The sequence below is a fragment of the Bombina bombina genome, chromosome 11 (assembly GCF_027579735.1).
Source record: "Bombina bombina isolate aBomBom1 chromosome 11, aBomBom1.pri, whole genome shotgun sequence".
In the NCBI taxonomy this organism is placed as follows: Eukaryota; Metazoa; Chordata; class Amphibia; order Anura; family Bombinatoridae; genus Bombina; species Bombina bombina.
Window position 1 is genome coordinate 102,611,648 of NC_069509.1, and position 20,520 is coordinate 102,632,167.

The following is a 20,520-nucleotide window of genomic DNA, read 5'->3' on the forward strand; positions in this document are numbered from 1 at the left end:
TTCCACCAAGTAATTTATAAAAATATTAAAAAGAACAGGGTACAGTACTGGGGGACCCAACTAATAAATTTTGTCCTATTTTTGTATGATCCATTTACTATAAAACATTGTTGCCATTCTTTTATCCAGTTACTTGTCCATGAGCTAACATTCACCTAGATTACGAGTTTTGCGGTAAAGCTATACCGCTGAAAAGTTGTCCATTGGGTGTGGAATGGCCGCAAGCATTTTAGCCTGTAACGCAACGTCCATTCCGCACTCAAAAAATGGCATTTGAGTGCAGGATTTTTCATAGCGCCGTATTACAGGTTGTGCGGTCCGGCTAAAATGCTTGCGTTACAGCCTATACCGAGACAAGCCATTCCGTGATCTGAGACCACTAGTTATGGATTTTGCGAAACAAAAATGTTTCACAAAACTCAGAACTAAAATGTTACAAAGTACACTAACACCCATAAACAACCTATTAACCCCTAATCGCAAATACTATATTAAACTTATTAACCCCTAATCCACCACCCACCCACATCCCGACATTAAAATAAACTTATTAACCTCTAAACCACCGCCCCATACATCGCCAACACTATATAAACCTATTAACCCCTAAACTGCCGCCATCCCACATCGCCAACACTATATAAACCTATTAACCCCTAAACCGCCAGCCCCCCACATCGTAGCTAATAAACTAAACCTATTAAACTAAACCTATTAACCCCTAAACCGCCAGCCCCCCCAATTGCAAAACACTAAATTAAACTATTAACCCCTAAACCTAACACCCCCTAACTTTAAATTAAAATTACAATATAACTATCTTTAAATAAATAAAAACTTACCTGTGAAATAAAAAAAACTAACATTAAATTATAAATGAATCTAACATTCTAATAAAATAAAAAAACTACCAATTAAAAAAAACGAAATTACGAATTTAAATAAACCTAATACTATAAAAAAAAATCTAACATTACAAAAAATAATAAACACTAAAAATATGAAAAATAAAAATCTCTAAAATTACAAAATATAATAAACGAAATTATCAAAAATAAAAACAATTACACCTAATCTAATAGCCCTATAAAAATAAAAAATTCCCCCCAAAATAAAAACACCCCCTAACCTAACAATAAACTACCAATAGCCCTTTAAAGGGCCTTTTGTAGGGCATTGTCCGACTCCTAAGTTAAACAGCTCTTTTACATTAAATATTACAAAGTCCCCCACTAAAAGTAAAAAAAACCCCACCCTCAAGTTAACTCCCCACTATGCTGGAGGCAATGTGGTTTGGTGGGTACACCGGCTCACGTCTGGTGGGATTGCCCAACATTGGCTCCCTTCTGGCGCATTGTCTCACATAAATGCAGGAATCTAATCCCTCAATTAGGGGTCTCCCCACAAACTACCCTACTACACCTAAACATAGACACAACCTCAACCCCAAAATCCCTACTTCTTGTTTATATTCTTATTTCAGCCAAATTAGCTATTGCGAGACTATGGAGACAGCAAACCCCACCTACCTGGGGGGAAGTTGTCAAAACTATGACCTACCTAGAGATAATGGAAGGCCCGATTTTTAATCCAACATAATAAAACCTTCCTACATTCAGAAATTTGGGTTACATGGAAGCAGTTGACCTAACTCCCTTACTGGGAAGTGAACAGGAACAATAGCTGTAAATACCAGGCATTTCCCCTTCTCCCTCTCTCCCTCCCCCACCTGTGTCCCCCTATCCCCCCCTTTTTTTTTTTTCTTTTTCTCTCTACTTTCTCTTCTCCTCTTTTTCTCGCTATTCTAATCACCCCAAGGTTGTTCTTACTAGACATGTTTGACTATGATTGCGCTCATTCCAAATTCTCTTGATCAAATGGGCCTATGTGACCCACCAATACTTTAATGTGTGTAAAGTTCATTGCAAAGAATCTAGTAAGAGAGGTTCAATGTTTATATGGAGCTTTGATGTTATTTGCTTGACTGCCTGTTCCTATTGTTCCCTCCATCTCATGACCATATGTAACCCATATGAAGCTCTGTAACTTGCATTACAAAGAACTGTAATATGTAACTTTTCTGAATCTCAATAAAAACAACTTTAAAAAAAAAAAAAAAAAACCCCACCCAACCAACCAACCCCCAAAATAAAAAACCCAAATTGTCTAAAAAAATCCTAATCTACCCATTGCCCCTAAAGGGGCATTTGTATGGGCATTGCCCTTAAAAGGGCATTCCGCTCTTTTAATGCCCTTAAAAGGGCATTCAGCTTTTTTACACTGCCCAAAGCCCTAATCTAAAAATAAAACTACCCCAAAAAATGAAAAAAAAATGAAAACCTAACACTAACCCTAGAATATCTGCTCACGGTTCATGAAGTCTGGTCATCCATCCTCATCCAGGCGGCGAGAAGTCTTCATCCAGGTGCCAACATCTTCCTCCATTGAGGGACCATCTTCTATTTTCATCCCAGTTTCGCGGAGCTGTGGGGGCGCAGAGCATCGTCTCCCGTGGCGCGGACATCCAGTGTGGAGGATCCTCTTGATGCGGTCACCAGCGTACACTGAAGCTTGAATGCAAGGTACCCGTTTAAAAATGGGTTACCTTGCATTCCTATTGGCTGACATTTTCAAATCAGCCAATAGGAGGAGAGCTACTGAAATCCTATTGACTGTTCAAATCAGAAAATATGATTTCAGTAGCTCTCATCCTATTGGCTGATTTAAAAATGTCAGCTAATAGGAATGCAAGGTACCCCATATTCATAATCCAACAGAATGAGAGCTGCTTGAATCCTATTGGCTGATTTGAACAGCCAATAGGATTTATAGCAGCTCTAATTCCTATTGGCTTATTCAAATTTTTCAGCCAATAGAATTGCAAGGGACGCCATCTTGAATCGCATACCTTGCATTGAAGATTCAGTGTACGGCGGCGACCATATGAAGAGGATGCCTTCAGAATGGACCCGCTCTGGGATGAAGATAGAAGATGCTGCCTGGATGAAGATTGAAGAGGCCGCCTGGATGAAGACTTCTCACCGTTTGGATGAGGACTTCGCCGCCGGGATGAAGATTGAAGAGGCCGTCTGGATGAAGACTTCTCGCCACCTGGATGAAGATTGTTCAAGCGGGGCTTCAAGTGGATCTTCGGGGGGGTTTTAAGGGTTTTTTGGGTGTTTTTTTTTTTAGATTAGGGTTTGGGCATGTAAAAGAGCTAAATGCCCTTTTATCCAAATGCCCTTTTCAGGGCAATGGGTAGCTTAGTTTTTTTTAGATAGTTTTTTTGTTTTGTGGGTTTGGGGGGTGGGGGTTTGTAATGTTAGTGGGTCTTTGTATTTTTTTTTCAGGTAAAATAGTTGTTTAACTTAGAGCAATGCCCTACAAAAGTCCCTTTTTAAGGGCTATTGGTAGTTTATTCTAGCTTAGGTTTTTTTTTTTTAAATGGGTATTAGAATAGGAATAATTTTTATTATTTTTGATAATTTGTTTGTTATTTTGTGTAATGTATTTTTTCGTTTTGGGGTGGTTTTTCTATTTTTAGATTAGGGCTTGGACAGCAAAATAGCTAAATGCCCTTTAAAGGGCAATGGATAGATTAGGTTTTACTTTCTTTTTATTTTGTGGGTTTGGGGGTTTGTATACTGTTAGGGGGTGTTTATTTTTGTAGCAAAAGAGCTGTTAACTTTAGGACAATGCCCTTTTAAGGGCCCTTGGTAGTTTATTATAGATTAGGGTTTTTTATTTTGGGGTGGGTTTTTTTATTTTTAAAAAGGTATTAGAATAGGAATCATTTTTATTGTTTTGGATAATGTTGTAATTTTAGTGTTTGTTATTTTTTGTAATGGTAGGTTTTAGTGTAAGGCAGGTTAGGTTTTATTTCACAGGTAAGTTTGTATTTATTTTAACTAGGTAGTTAGTAAATAGTTAATAACTATTTACCAACTAGTCTACCTAGTTAAAATAAATACAAACTTACCTGTGAAATAAAAATAAAACCTAAGCTAGCTACAATATAACTATTAGTTATATTGTAGCTAGCTTAGGTTTAATTTCACAGGTAACTTTGTATTTAGTTTTAAATAGGTATTATTTAGTTAATAATTGTAACTTTAATTTAGCTCTATTTAAATTATGTTAAAGTTAGGGGGTGTTAGGGTTAGATTAGGTTTAGGGGTTAATAGTTTAATTTAGGTTGTTGCGATGTGGGGGCTGGCGGTTTAGGGGTTAATAGGTTTATTTAGTGGTAGTGATGTGGAGGCCAAAGGTTTAGGGGTTAATAACTTTAGTATAGTGACAGCGATATCGGGAGCAGCAGATTAGGGGTTAACAACTTTATTTAGGTGGCAGCAATATCGAGAGCGGCAGATTAGGGGTTAATAACATTATGTAGGTGGCGGCGATGTTGGGGGCAGCAGATTAGGGGTGTTTAGACGTGGGGTTTATGTTAGGGTGTTTAAACGTTAGTTTTTTTTCCCCCATAGACATCAATGGGGTTGCGTTACGGAGCTTTTCTTTCCGCGATCGCAGGTTTTAGACTTTTTTCTGACCCGTTCTCCCCATTGATGTCTATAGGGAAAGCGTGCACAAGCATGTAAAAACAACGCTTGTTTTGTGTGCGGTATGGAGATTAAAAAACCCATATCGCACGCACAAGCTGGGTTTTGAAAAACTTGTAATGGCTATAGGTGGTTAAAAAACGCAACTTTTCTTGCTTTCATTATTTTCCCTATTGCGCGCATAACTCGTAATCTAGCTGATTGTTGGTATCTAAGGTTACTAAGGCCTAGGGGTAGATTTAACAAGCAGCGGATGCTGATTCTACGCCCGTAGTTTCGGATTGCCAGAAACGTAAATTGAGAAGCCTAGTTTCAACTGAGGTGGTAAATTGTGGAAATTGGTGATAAAAACATTTATCTCCATAAAAGTCTATGAAAATTTTTTATGTTACCACTAGTTTCCAAGCTTTACCACTCCAATGGAAACTAGGCCTTTATTTGGTAAATTGTTTCTAATCCAATATATATATATATACGGTTATCTGTATCAGAGAGGACCTTGATATAAAATTGTACTCCTGGCTTTATATAAAAAGGAACATATCGATTGACAATACTTCGTTTCTGAACACCAGAAGGTTTCTTTAATTGAGTGTGGAAGAAAATAAGTTTAATGAGAGACATAATACAAAAAGTAAAAAACATTGTAAATAAAAATAAATGATGATGATTATTATTTGTAAAGCACTACTAAATTATGTAGCACTGGATACACAAATACACTGATTTATGTTAATAAAACAACAACAGACTAAACAAAACAAATTAATACAATAGGTGGACTGTCTTGCTTCATAGAGTTTACAGTTTACAAATAAACTAATACAATTTACAAGTAAATTAATAATATTAAAGGGACATGACACCCACATTTTTCCTTTCATGATTTAGAAAGAGAATGCATTTTTAAACATCTTTCTAATTTACTTCTATTATCTAATTTGTGTTATTCTCTTGATATAATTTGCTGAAAAGCATATCTAGATATGCTCAGTAGCTGCTGATTGGTTGCTGCACATAGAAGCCTCATGTGATTGGCTCACCCATGTGCATTGCTTTTTCTTCAAATAAGGATATCTAAAAAATGAAGCAAAATAAATAATAGAAGTAAATTGTAATGTTGTTTAAATTTGCATGTTCTATCTGAATCATGAAAGAAAGATTTTGGGTTTAGTGGCCCTTTAAGTTAAATTACATTACAAAACAATGAGAGTGAGTGAACCAGACTTTTAAGGCATGAATATCTGGTTCCAGTGCTCAGAATCCAGCTTGAAAAAAACAAAAAAATTACAGGATTGATATGGAAGATGGTTGAATTTTCTTAATCTATGGACGCTGATTCCTTCAGTCTAATTCGGCAAATATTTCTGCCGGATGGAGATATCACATTTCATTGCTTTTCCTTCTTTGCGATCGAAATAGAAATGAGTATGAAGCATCGGCACTGAAGGCTCGGGGGCCCTCATTACCAAGGATTTTTCTCAAACGCACTATCTCTTGTTTGTATCTGAAATTAAGAGTGATTTGTTTTATTCATTTGAGTCTGATTTTGAATGCGGTTCTATGTCTTAGGCATTTGTAATATACTGTTAACTAGACAGGTCCCATATTGTATAAAGACTTTCTGTTTGCTAAGACTGACCAAAATACAATGGAAGGAATTAAATGGTTTTCTCAATCAAATAAAACGTAATGGTTTTTAATCCTACAGTAAATTTTTAAAATTTTTATGTTAGCACTTTAGTTAAAAGTCAATCTGAATGCCATAATTCAAATTTCGTTTACCTGATTTCTCATTACATGTGTAACCTTAATACATATTACTATGACATATTAATAAATTAGCGATAGACATATATTTGTTGCATGAGGATGGAAATAAACTTTTCATCTCCCATGAGCACAATAGATCAAACAACCCTATTTTGTAGAGGAATAAAACAAGAAAAATAAAGACGTAACATGCAGTTTCCTTGTAAGAAAACACTTACCGTCCTAGATGTTTATCCACATATTCCTGCAACTCTGCTACCTGCTCCTCTGCCACCATTGCTCTAGACAACAGCTGACTTCTTTCTTTCTCTAAATCCTCCTTGAAGACAAAAAAAGTTTGACAAATGCATTTATTAAGGTAACAATATATTAAATAAAAAGTAAACTGCAAATTTGATATTAATTTTATATATATGTTTGCTATTTTTTATTCATTTTGAAGACATAGAGCTTTAAAGCTCTGTGATTTTTAATGCAACCTATATAAGCTTTGAAATATTCAGCCCTATAGAGTAACTGACAAATTGCTATGTTGCTGTCATAAATATATTTATACCTGAATAATTGAACTATTCTGTATGAGTGTTTGTGTATATGTATAGACTGCCACATGTCAGCCAAATAAGTCATTTTCACCCATTCTAAAGATGTAAGCCACAACAAAAACATAGATAGAAAAGCCCTTTGTAAATATGACTTAACATCTCATACAATAATTCTGACCCAAAGTTTCCACTTTTTTTTTCTTTTTGCTGGAATAAATGTTCAGCTTGATAACTTTTTCTTTTTTTTTGTATTTTGCCAAAACCAGCAGAAAGCTTAATTTTGCCAAAGCAAGCAAACTATTTTAAGTAATTAGATGGCTGGGAGGAAGTGGGCAAGCTTTTTGTTTTGGGTTTCTGTCAAATGTCTTGTATGGTGCTGGAGACTTGAAATGCTTCCTGTTTCTCCCTTGGTTAAAGTGAAGGTAAACTTTGGTAAATGAAAGCCCGTTTTTTAAAAATACTATCAAAGTTTACAAAGCAGCCGTTTTGAATAAAAACTTACCTTTTTTTCTTTTCACAGCCAGAGCAGCTTCCCCCTCCTGGAAATCCTCTCTTCACACGTCAGCAATGACTAATCCGGCTTCCTCCAATCACAGCTTTCCCCCCAGGGTAGTCATTGGGGCCTATCTATCAAACTCCGTACGGAGCTTGAGGGCCTGTGTTTCTGGTGAGCCTGCAGGCTCGCCATAAACACCAGTTATAAAGCAGCGGTCTAAAGACCGCTGCTCCATAACCCTGTCCGCCTGCTCTGATGAGGCAGACAGGATTCGCCGGAATTCAACCCGATCGAGTACGATTGGGTTGATTGACACCCCCCTGCTGCGAGTCTGCAGGGGGCGGCATTGCACCAGCAGCTCACAAGAGCTGCTGGTGCAATGCTGAATACGGAGAGCGTATTGCTCTCTGCATTCAGAGATGTCTGTCGGACCTGATCCGCACTGTCAGATCAGGTCGACAGACATTTCATAAATAGGCCTCATTGCGGTGATTGGAGGAAGCCAGATAAGTCATTGCTGACGTGTGAAGAGAGGATTTCCAGGAGGGGGAAGCTGCTCTGGCTGGTTAAAGAAAAAAGGTAAGTTTTTTAATCAAAATGGCTGATTTGTAAACTTTGATGAATGAAAGTGCCCCTGTTTTTAATAGTGTTTTTAAAAAAACGGGCTTTCATTCATCAAAGTTTACCTTCACTTTAAAATTAAAGACTTAGTATTCCCTTGTGTTTTTTATAAATTTTTTGTAAATTGGACTCTTTACTCCTGGCATCATTTTCAAGTGACTGCATTTTCATGTGTCAGATCAGCACTTTTTTAGGTTAATTTTTGGAGTGACTGTTTCAGTTTAGTAAGGAGAGATTTATCCAAACACAACTTTCATGCAATCTGTTTACATTTTATCAAGCTTGGAACATTTTAAGTATTGATGAGATGGAGAACCCTCTCAGGTATTTACCTCCAACCAATGGGAATGTTTGGCAGTTTCAGCACACAAATATGGCTTTAGGTTATTTAAACCATTTCAAACTAAACAGTTGTCAAAAGATATTCAAGGCAGAGAGTAATGTGTTTATTTCTTTTAATGTAAAAAAATATACTAACATAAAACATCTGCTGCATTAATCAAGTAGAAGAAATCTCAGACAGAGATACTTATAGCACAGACTTCACAAGCTACTACCCAGTAAAGTTTCCCAATAAGATAACTGGAATGTGAAAGGGTGCCTGTATACAGTCATCAGTTGTCATCAGCCTGCAATATATGTCAGCACTGCTGCAACTTATAGGTAAGGCTGATACCTCAATTCAAAGAGCCTTGTAAAAGGCCTGACTTATGTGCTAACGCTGGTCTCTGCAAGCTTATATGTCTGACCATATGGAAACCTGAAATTAATTTTATCTAACTAAAAAGAATAAAGTAAAGGATACACATTAAAAGGGACATGGAAATTAATAGGTAGATTGGGCGTGCACTTTGCACTGCAAAACGTATTTAAATATTAGCATTGGCACCATGTGCACATGCTCGTTGCACATACATGGGCACAGATTGATAGGTATGCGCCCTATATAGAACACGAAGTGTATTTATCAATATAACATCATGGACACACATATATATCTATATGACTGTGTATGTGTTTCTCGGATGTATCATAGTCAGAGCCTCACCAGTCTCTGACCTCACTGAACGTCACTGCCCTATTTCATGGTGGTCTTGTGGACTTCACTTTTTGGGTATAGAATCCCACATGTGATGACTTGTGGACTCTTACCATCTTATTAAAGAAAACAACATTTATGCTTACCTGATAAATTAATTTCTTTAATGATGATGTAAGTCCACAAGACCCGCCCTAGTTTTTTTTACCATAACAATTGATGGCAGTACTAGTTTGCACTTCTGAAGGGCTGGACTTTAATTCCACATGTGATGGCTAGTGGACTCGCACCATCATGAAAGAAATATAATTTTTTTCAGTTTATTGATACATATTTGTATATTTTTTTCAATTTTTAATTTTTTTGGGGACTATATTATTGGATTGCGATTATACAAGATTACACTATTCTATTATATGGGTTAAGTACCTCATGAACAAGGGAATGAACAGGAGTTCAACCAGGGAGTGAGAAATCTCCCACTGTGGCGATGTCACAGGCCTTCCAGGTGAAATGTGGAATTATCTTATTACCTCAGACTAGTTGGTAAGCCTGCCCAGAGGGCAGTCTATGTGGTGTTAATAAAAAAATAAATAAAATAACCGTCAACCACCCACATCACAATAAACCTAATTACCCTATTAACCCCTAAACCGCAAACCCCCCACATCGCAATAAACCTAATTACCCTATTAACCTCTAAACCGCAAAACTCCCACATTGCAATAAACCTAATTAACCTATTAACCCCTTAAACCACCAAAACCCACAACGCAAATAACTAATTAAATTACTAAGCCCCCTAACCTAACACCCCCTAACCTAAAACCACCTAAATTAACACAAATTACCTAAACTAAAAAATACTAAAGTTAAAAAAAATAAAAAAAGCTAAGATTACAAAAAATATAAAAGGCTAACATTACAGAACATAACAAAACAAATTACCAAAGTTTAAAAAAGTATATCTAATCCCTATGAAAATAAAAAAGCCCCCCAAAAATAAAAACACCCCATACTCTAAGAATAAACTACCAGTGGCCCTTAAAAGGGCTTTTTGCAGGGCATTGCCCCAAGATAAACAGAACTTTTACATTCAAAATACACAAAGTCCCCCCTAACAGTAAAACCCCCACCCACCAAACCCCCCAAAATAAAAAACCTAATGCTAAAAAAAACCTTAACTACCCATTGCCCTGAAAAGGGCATTTGTTTGGGCATTGCCCTTAAAAGGGCATTTAGCTCTTTTATTGCCCATCCCTAATCTAAATAAAACAAACCCCCCAAAAAAACCTTAAAAAATCCTAAATCTAACCCCCAGGTTGGTACTCATGGTTCCTGAAGTCCAGGGGAGAAGGTCCTGTTCCAGGCCGTGAAGTCTTCTTCCAAGCGCAACCTCTTCTTCTTCCAGGAACATCCTGCGCTGAGCGGAGCTGAAGACTGAAGACCGCGGAGCTGAAGACTGGCGACCCTGGATCTGAAGACCGGCGACCGCTGAGCCATGGAGTGTGGAGGATCCTCTTCATACGATCTCCGGCGTACACTGAATAGTGAATTCAAGGTACGCGATTAAAGATGGCGTCCATTGAATTCCTATTGGATGATTTCATTCTTCCAATTCAAATCAGCCAATAGGATGAAAGCTACTCAAATCCTATAGGCTGTTTAAATAAGCCAATAGGATGAGAGCAAGTGAAATTCTATTGGCTGATTTGAATAGCCAATAGAATTTCACTTGCTCTCATCCTATTGACTGATTTGAACAGCCAATAGGATTTGAGTAGCTCTCATCCTATTGGATGATTTAAATTGGAAGAATCTAATCAGCCAATAGGAAATCAAAGGACGCCATCTTTATATGCGTACCTTGAATTCACTATTCAGTGTACGGCGGAGATTGTACGAAGAGGATCCTCCACGCTCCATCGTTCAGCGGTCGCTGGTCTTCAGTTCCAGGGTCGCCGGTCTTCAGCTCCGCGGTCTTCAGTCTTCAGCTCGGCTCCGCGCAGGTTGTTCCTGAAAGAAGGAGAGGCTGCGCTTGGAAGAAGACTTCACCGCCTGGAACCGGACCTTCTCCGCTGGACTTCAGGAACCGTGAGTACCAACATGGGGGTTAGACTTAGGATTTTTTAAGTTTTTTTTTGGGGGGGTTGTTTTATTTAGATTAGGGATGGGCAGTAAAAGAGCTAAATGCCATTTTAAGGGCAATGCCCAAACAAATGTCCTTTTCAGGGCAATGGGTTTCTTAGGTTTTTAAGTGTTAGGTTCTTTTATTTTGTGGGGTGGGGGGTTTAATGTTAGGTGGGACTTTGCATATTTTTTGTAAAAGAGCTGATTATCTTGGGGCAATGCCCAGCAAAAAGCCCTTTCAAGGGCTACTGGTAGTTTATTCTTAGAGTAGGGGGTGTTTTTACTTTGGGGGTCTTTTTTATTTTCATAGGGATTAGGTTTAATTTTGTTAAATTTGGAAATTAGATTTTTTATTTTCTGTAATTTTAGCCTTTTTTTTTTTTATTATTTTTTTAGTTTTTGTAACTTTAGAATCTATTAGTTTGGGTAATTTGGGTTTATTTAATGGGGTGTTAGGTTAGGGGTTGTTAGGTTAGGGGGTGTTAGGCTTAGGTACTTAGTTATTTAAATAGTTATTTGCATTGTGGGTTTTTGCAGTTTAAAGGGTTAATAAGTTAATTAGATTTATTGCGATGTAGGGGTTTTGTGGTTTAGGGGTTAATAGGGTAAATAGGTTTATTGCGATGTATGGGTTTTGCAGTTTAGGAGTTAATACTTCGTGTAGAATTTTTTTTTTTTTATATTTCGTGCGGGTGGTTAGTTGTTTTTTTTTAATACTTGATGCGGGCGGTTAGTTTTTATTTATTTAATACTTTAATATGGGCGATTAGTTGTTGATTTTGTAATGCTCCGTTTGCCTTCGCTGCATCCCGGTGGATTCTGAAAATGGAAGGGTGGTGAAAAAATCCACGCTGCATCCCGGTGGATTCCGAAAATGGCAGGGTGGTGAATGGCAGAAAATGGCAGAATTCTTTCACCACCCTGCCATTTTCGGAATTCACCTAGATGCAGCGAAGATGCATCCAGGTGAATTCTTTTGCCCTCATACTGCCAACATTCCATTGAGGATGCATGCGCAACTGCCAACGGTTACGGACATTACAAACGCAATTATAGTATAGATGGGCCCTTCTACAGGATACAGTCTCCTGAAACTCTGGTGTACTATAGAGGAAGGTGCTAAAATGTAATTATATTTACACCTTCTGTGGTGCATGGCTATTAGCTTGGACATGTACATGATTCACATAGCCTGGAGACATTTATAGGCTTTTTTTGGGCACATTTTTATTTTGGTACCTGTTAATGCCCTGTTGCTTTAAGAATAGTGTGTTCAGCTTTAGTGCACTCTGGTAAAACCAGAGATCTTATCACAGGCTCTTTCATTTCAAATGCACTGTTTTCATAGCACTTTAACCCATGTGTACTACAGGAGAGCAGTCGCTGAATGTTTTCTGGTCAAAGGGCAGTGGTTTTGATGCTCTTGTGGCTATTCCTCCTCCCCTTCTTCCCTGTGCAGTGTTTTGAAAGTTGGTCCCTGTACCTGGGGAGGTGGTGAGAGTACTCTTTGCATACACTTTCATTTACTTATATTATGTATTAATGACTGCTGTTAGGCTTCTATGTGCTCTAATGCTGTACTGTCATTTATTCAAATTTATTTGGGCTAGTGTATTTAATTGTCTCCCCCTGGGGTTAACCAGTTATACTGTCTACCTTAGCATCTGTTAACTGGGCTTAAATGTCTCCTCTTTGGGTTAAACCAGTAATAATGTCTGCTTTTTACTCTGATAACTGTGCTTAAAGGGACAGTCTACCCCAGAATTTTTATTATTTTAAAAGAAAGATAATCCCTTTATTAACCATTCCCCAGTTTTTCATAACCAGTAACACAGTTATAGTAATACACTTTTTACCTCTGTGATTACCTTGTATCTAAGCCTCTGCAGACTGCCCCCTTACTTGAGTTCTTTTGACATACTTGGATTTTAGCCAATCAGTACTGACTCTGAGGTAACTCCATGGGCGTGAGCAGAATGTTATCTATATGGCACACATGAACTAATGCCCTCTAGTTGTGAAAACATGTCAAAATTTAAGAGAGGACCTTCAAGGGCTTAGAAATTAGCATATGAGCCTACCTAGGTTTAGCTTTCAACTAAGAATACTAATAGAACAAAGCAAAATTGATGATAAAAGTACATTGGAAAGTTGTTTTAAATTACATGCCCTATCTGAATCATGAAAGTTTATTTTTGACTAGACTTCCCCTTAAACTATCTCTCTTGTGGAGATATTCCACCTTATTTGCACCTTATTTTATTTCTATATCCTTTCTATCTCCTTATGATACCGAAATAGAGCAAATGGGTGCAGATCATGTTCCTGGACCATCAGCTGGAGGAATGGAGGGCAGATCTAATGATCAAGTAAGTCCCTCATTTTATGGTTAACTTTAACCTAGATTACGAGTTTTGTGTTATGGTTTTAATGCTGAAAAAATGGCAATTTCAGCGTATAAACAGTAACGCAGCCATTACGAGTTGTGTCGGTATAGCTATACAGCAAGCATTGTAGCCTGTAACGCAACGTCAGTCCCGCACTCAAAAAAATTATGTTTTTGCGTGGGATTTCCATAGCGCCGGTATTACAGGTTGTGCGGTGAGGCTAAAATGCTTGCGTTACAGCCTATACCGACACGATTCATACTGCCTTCTGAAAGCAGTAGTTATGAGTTTTGCACCACAAAAATGTTTCACAAAACTCATAACTAAGCAGTTAAAAAGTACACTAACACCCATAAACTACCTATTAACCCCTAAACCGCCACCCTCCCGCATTGCAAACACTATTTAAAACTTATTAACCCCTAATCTGCCGCCCGCCCACCTCCTCGCCACTATAATAAAGTTATTAACCGCTATTCCTCCGCTCTCCGACATCGCCGCCACTAACTAAACCTATTAACTCCTAAACCGCCAGCCCCCCACATGGCCACTACTAAATAAAACTATTAACCCCTAAACCTATCACCCCCTAACTTTAAATTAAAATTACAATATCCCTATCTTAAAATAAATAAAAACTTAACTGTGATTAGGGTTTGGGCTTTAGGTAAAAGAGCTGAATGCCCTTTTCAGGGCAATGTAAAAGAGCTGAATACCATTTTAAGGGCAATGCCCATAGAAATGCCCTTTTCAGGGCAATGAGTATCTTAGGTTTTGTAAGAGTTAGTTTTTTTTTATTTTGGGGGGTTGGTTGGGTAGTGGGTTTTACTGTTGGGGGGCTTTGTATTTTTTTCAAGGTAAAAGAGCTGATTTCTTTAGGACAATGTCCTACAAAAGGCCCTTTTTATTGGTAGTTTATTGTAGGCTAGGTTTTTTTTTATTTTGGAGGGCTTTTTTATTTTTATAGGGTTATTAGATTAGGTGTAATTGTTTTTATTTTTGATAATTTCGTTTGTTATTTTTCGTAATTTAGTGTTTGTTATTTTTCGTAATTCATATTTTTTTATTTTTTGTAATTCTAGACTTAATTTTTTTAGTAGTGTTAGGTTTTTTTATTGTGTAATTCAGTTTTTTTTAAGTATTATTTATTTTAATTTTAGTATAATAGCTATGTTAGGTTAATTTATTGTTTAAACTTATTTTTTTTTAATTTCACAGGTAAGTTTTTATTTATTTTAAGATAGGGAATATAAAGTTAGGGGGTTGTCAGGTTTAGGGGTTAATAGTTAAATTTAATTTTTTGCAATTTGGGGGCTGGCTGTTTATTATAGCGGCAGGGTTGTCGGGGTACGGCGGAATAGGGGTTAATAACTTTTATTAGTGGCGGCGATGTCGGGGAGCGGTGGAATAGGGGTTAATAACTTTTATTAGTGGCGACGATGTCAGGTAGCGGCGGAATAGGGGTTAATAACTTTTATTAGTGGCGGCGATGTCGGGGAACGGTGGAATAGGGGTTAATAACTTTTATTAGTGGCGGCGATGTCGGGAACGGCAGCTTAGGGGTTAATAACTTTATTTTGGTGTCGGCAATGTCGGGGGATGCAGATTAGGGGTATTTAGACTTAGGGTTTATGTTAGGGTGTTTAAACGTAACTTTTTTTCCCCATAGACATCAATGGGGTTGCATTACAGCGATCGCCATTCCGCACTTCAGGTGTTAGTTTTTTTCTAACACCTCCCCATGTCAAAGCAGCCCTTGGCTTTTGTGCGGTATGGAGCTTATCGCCACCATATCGCAAGCACAAGGAGGCTTTTCAGAAACTTGTAATGGCAGCACTATGGGGGGGGGGGGTGAAATAACGCAACTTTTGTTGCGTTCATTTCGCACCCTCTATAGTGCAAAACTCATAATCTAGGCGTTTGTAAGGAACAGCCTGTGAGTCTCCCTGCTCAGCTGTTTGTCACTGGTACTGTGTCCATATCTTATCATAGACAGGGATTTGCTGCACTTCCTATGTGTTCTATGAGTGGTTAGGGGTCTGCTGCCTATCACAACTGTACTTCTGGGTACTCTACTGAGCTATCAACCAAATTTAATGAATATATTAACTTTGCTATCTCTGAGCTGTTTGCTGCTGTGTCTTCCCCAGATAAACACAATTGTTAATTGAAGTGCTTTGGAGGTAGATTACTCTCCCACTCCTGATAGACTAGCAACTAAGAGGATATGTAAATTATTTAAGTATGCTCCCAAGCAGCCCTCTATCTTCCCTTGGCCAGAGTTAGTCACTGAACTGGTGTCTAAGGAATGGAACAAGTCTGGAGTGCCTTTAGTACCATCTGCCAAAGTCAAGATTAGGTTTCCAATTAATAGGAAGCTTGAATGCTTCCACAGACCTCCTTTTCAGCTGGGGGGCTTTCTCTTTCATCTGGCTGCATGTGTAAACTACATGGTTGCAAAAACAAGGATCAGAGAGTCCCCATAAAGGTGCGCTAGTGCTGGGTGTTAGACTTCAGAACAGAGCTGATGATTTCAGGCCGCACTCCCAAAAGTAATCCAGGATGGATTCCTAGATGCAGAAAAAGTAGAGAAGGAGAGGTGCCAACCACAAAACAGTATCGTAGAGCGATCACCGGTGGATATAGATTCCTCCCCCCAGTAGTATGATATACTCACAAGCGGAGTGGCACAAACACAGTGCCTGTATTCGCAGATCGGGACTATTCGGGGTCACCCGACAGACACACAGGGGCCAATATACGTCACCCGATATCCTCCAATCAGCAAGTGGATTACTCCGATAGACCAACAGTGCTATCCTGTATAGTTCAGTATGCAAACACCGGAGGCAAAAGTTGGAGTCCAACACAAATGGATATTTAGGCAAATGTGATCAGGGGTCACAAGACAGGCAAGGGTATATTCCTTGCCTGTCTTGTGACCCCTGATCACTGATTTATTTTAACTAGGTAGTTATTAAATAGTTAATAACTATTTAATAACTATTGTACCTAGTTAAAATAAATACAAACTTGCCTGTAAAATAAAAATAAACCCTAAGCTAGATACAATGTAACTATTAGTTATATTATAGCTAGCTTAGGATTTAATTTGCAGGTCAGTATTTTGTTTTAAATAGGAATAATTTATTTAATTGTAGTTATTTTATTTAGATTTATTAAAATTATATTTAAATTAGGGGGGTGTTAGGGTTAGGGTTAGACTTAGGTTTAGGGGTTAATAAATCTAATATAGTGGCGGCGACATTGTGGGTGGCAGATTAGGGGTTAATAAATGTAGGTAGGTGTCGGCAATGTTAGGGACGGCAGATTAGGGGTTAATAATATTTAACTAGTGTTTGCGAGGTGGGAGTGCGGCGGTTTAGGGGTTAATACATTTATTATAGTGGCGGCGATGTCCGTTCGGCAGATTAGGAGTTAAAAATTTTATTTTAGTGTTTGCGATGTGGGGGGCCTCGGTTTAGGGGTTAATAGGTAGTTTATGGGTGTTAGTGTACTTTTTTGCACTTTAGTTAAGAGTTTTATACTACGGCGTTAGCCCATAAAACTCTTAACTACTGACTTTCAAATGCGGTAGGGATCTTGGCGGTAGAGGGTGTACCACTCACTTTGAGGAAGACTCGTAATACCGGCGTTAGGAAAATCCCATTGAAAAGATAGGATACGCAATTGACGTAAGTGGATTTGCTGTATTTTCGAGTCGCGAAAAAAAAGTGAGCGGTACACCTGTACCTGCAAGACTCGTAATACCAGCGGGTGTTAAAAAGCAGCGTTGAGACCTCTCAACACTGCTTTTTAAGGCTAACGGAAGACTCACAATCTAGGCGATGGGGAGCTACAATTTGGGGTTTAAGGCAGGCTTACAATGATTTATGTTTGATAAGGCATATAAATATTTGTACTACATATATTCTTAAAAATAGGTTTGCCTGAAGGGTCAGATATAAATCTGGTTGCCTAATGTATCACTGTAGAGCAAAGAGATAACTTTTAAATGAAGGCTGCTTACATCAATGTGTATATTCAAACCAAGAGGCTGTAATGTTTGAAGTTTATATATCCACTTGGTTTCAAGTTTCCTTAGTTCTAGAAGTCTATTTGGTTTCGAGGGGGAACCCAATCTATAATTTGCACTTTTAAAGAGGTAATCGAGAAAATGTTTGGGAACACTGTGTTTAGTCAATTTCTCTTTTATATTGTAAATGTGCTCATTTACTCTCCGCCTGATCTTACGTTTTGTGCGGCCTACATATAGTAGGCCACACCCACATTCTAGTAAATAAACTACATATGTAGAGTCGCAGTTGCTTCTAAATGTGATATTGAATTTTTCTGTTGACCCACTATTTGGGAAGGTTGGTGCTTTATTTATGTTTGCACATATTACATCTTGTTTTACCGCATTTCATAGTGCCTTTCCATTCTTTTAACCAGTTGTTTCCCCCCTTGCTGAGATCTTCCTTCTTATTCCTGATAGATCTGAGTTTACTCGGGGCGAGTATGTTTTTTAGACTCTTGCCTTTCCTGTAGGTAAAGGTAGGTTTAACATCCAAATGCGGCCCCAACAAAGGATCGGATTTTAATAGAGGCCAATGTTTTTTAAAAATCTTCTCTAAACTCTTAGAGCCTTCGTTGTATGTAGAAATACACCTTGGCGAATTGTCTTTGTTAGATTGAGATTTTATAAATTTATTGTGTAAATTGGACCCTATTGTTTCTGATTTCTTGTTGGTAAAAAAGGACATTCTATCTTTAGACATAGCTTTAGTTTTTGCTTGTTGGATAGCATCTTGACTGTATCCTTTTTCTAAGATTTTATACTTCCACTTCAACGTCAGCTGGCTGAGTGCAGTTTCTCTTAATTCGCAGAAACTGACTATAGGGGACGTTATTTATCCAGCATTTCGTGTGTGCACTTTTTGCCTGGATGTAGCTGTTATGATCTGTTTTCCGATAGTTCTTAACTGCCACCCTGCCTGTGGTGTCCTTGAACAGAACTAAATCTAGGAATTCAAATTTTTCTTTTGATGATGATTTAGTGAATGTTAGGTTGAAGTTAGTATTATTTAGATGATCCATAAAATTCTCTATTTCCTCTGTTCCCCATTTCCATAATATGATATCATCTATATATCTGGCATACGATAATATATTGTTTAAGTAAGGGTTATTTTCGCATATATAGTTATTCTCACAAGCATTTACGTATAAATTTGCATACAAAGGGGCAAATGTTGTCCCCTTCGCTGTTCCCCTTGTTTGCAAGTAAAATTTATTCTGAAACATGAAATAATTGTGATGTAAAATAAAACTTATACTATCAATTAGAAATTGTATATGATCTGTAGGAATTGCCTATTTTAATAGCTCTTCCTTAATTTTTTTCACACCATTATCATGTGGGATGCATGTGTAGAGTGCAGCTACATCACATGTTAACCAGTACATATTATCTTCCCATTTTAGCCCTTCAAATTTTTTAAATACCTCAGTTGTAACTTTATGCTTTCGTGTTTTTAACTATTGGCTGAAAATAGAAATCAACATATTTAGATAAATTATCGCAAATTGACCCTATGCCCAATACTATTGGTCTTCTGTTTTTTTTTAAAGGGTTTTTATGTACTTTAGGTAAATGGTATATAATTGATATACAGTATTTGGTTGGGGGGGAAATATGAATTTATATTCATTTTCATTAAGGATCCCCTCTGATTTCGCTTTATTTAGCATTTTATTAAGTTCTTTATTATAAGTTTCTGTAGGGTCTTTAGTTAGAATTCTATATGTTTCATTATCGTTTAGAAGATTGAATGCCTCCTGTAGGTAATCCTCTTTTCTCGGGATTTCTATGCCACCGCCTTTGTCGGCGGGGCGTATTATGATCTCTTCATTATTTACTAATTTTTTAAGGAATTTTCGTTCCATAATAGATAAATTATTATTGTGTTTATTTAGGAAATTATTTCCATTTTTAAAATGTTCTTCAATCTCTTTCAACACTAATTTAGAAAACATTGACAATTGTTCCTCTTGAAAACCCACTGGGTTAAATGTAGATTTACCCTTGAAATTTGAATGCTGAATTTCCCGTTCTGTGTCATATTGGGACAGATTTAATGTGTCAATGTATTCGTTTATATTTTAATCAAAAGGGTTGTCTAAATGAAATGTTGGAATTATAGTTTGTTGTATATGAGTTTGGTATATAATTTTCATTTTCTAGATCTTTTAAAATACTTACACCTAGATTACGAGTCTTGCGTTAGCCCTAGCCTTAAAAAGCAGCATTCAGGGGTCCCAACGCTGCTTTTTTACGCCCGCTGGTATTACGAGTCTGACAGGTACAGGTGTACCGCTCACTTTTTTTCCCGCAATTTTAGCATACCGCAAATCCCCTTACGTCAATTGCGTATCCTATCTTTTCAATGGGATTTTCCTAACGCTGGTATTACGATTGCTGTAAAAAGTGAGCGGTACAGCCTCTCCTGTCAAGACTCCTACCGCATTTAAAAGTCAGTAGTTAAGAGTTTTATGGGCTAACGCCGTAGCATAAAACTCTTAACTGAAGTGCTAAAAAGTACACTAACACCCATAAACTACCTATTAACCCCTAAACCGAGGCCCCCCCACATCGCAAACACTATAATAAAAATTTTAACCCCTAATCTGCCGACCGGACATCGCCGCCACTTTAATAAATATATCTACCCCAAAACCGCCGCACTCCCGCCTTGCAAACACTAGTTAAATTTTATTAACCCCTAATCTGCCGTCCCTAACATCGCCGACACCTACCTACATTTATTAACCCCTAATCTGCCGTCCCCAACGTTGCCGCTACTATATTAAATGTATTAACCCCTAAATCTAAGTCTAACCCTAAACCTAACCCCCCCTAACTTAAATATAATTTAAATAAAATAACTACAATTAAATAAATTATTTC

At 37.5% G+C, this 20,520-nt stretch overlaps 1 protein-coding gene across 1 annotated transcript in view; it reads right to left on the bottom strand.

Moving 5' to 3' along the window:
* Positions 1 to 5,855: 5,855 nt before the first annotated feature.
* The window catches only part of CCDC78 (coiled-coil domain containing 78), a 254,500-nt gene continuing 239,835 nt past the window's right edge, over positions 5,856 to 20,520 (bottom strand). Inside the window, exons 14-15 of the mRNA XM_053694328.1 lie at positions 6,551 to 6,651; positions 5,856 to 6,066 (exon numbers count right to left, since the gene is read on the bottom strand). Coding sequence (XP_053550303.1) covers positions 5,943 to 6,066; positions 6,551 to 6,651 — 225 coding nt within the window. The 3' untranslated portion in view covers positions 5,856 to 5,942. The remainder of the gene's footprint in view (positions 6,067 to 6,550; positions 6,652 to 20,520) is intronic.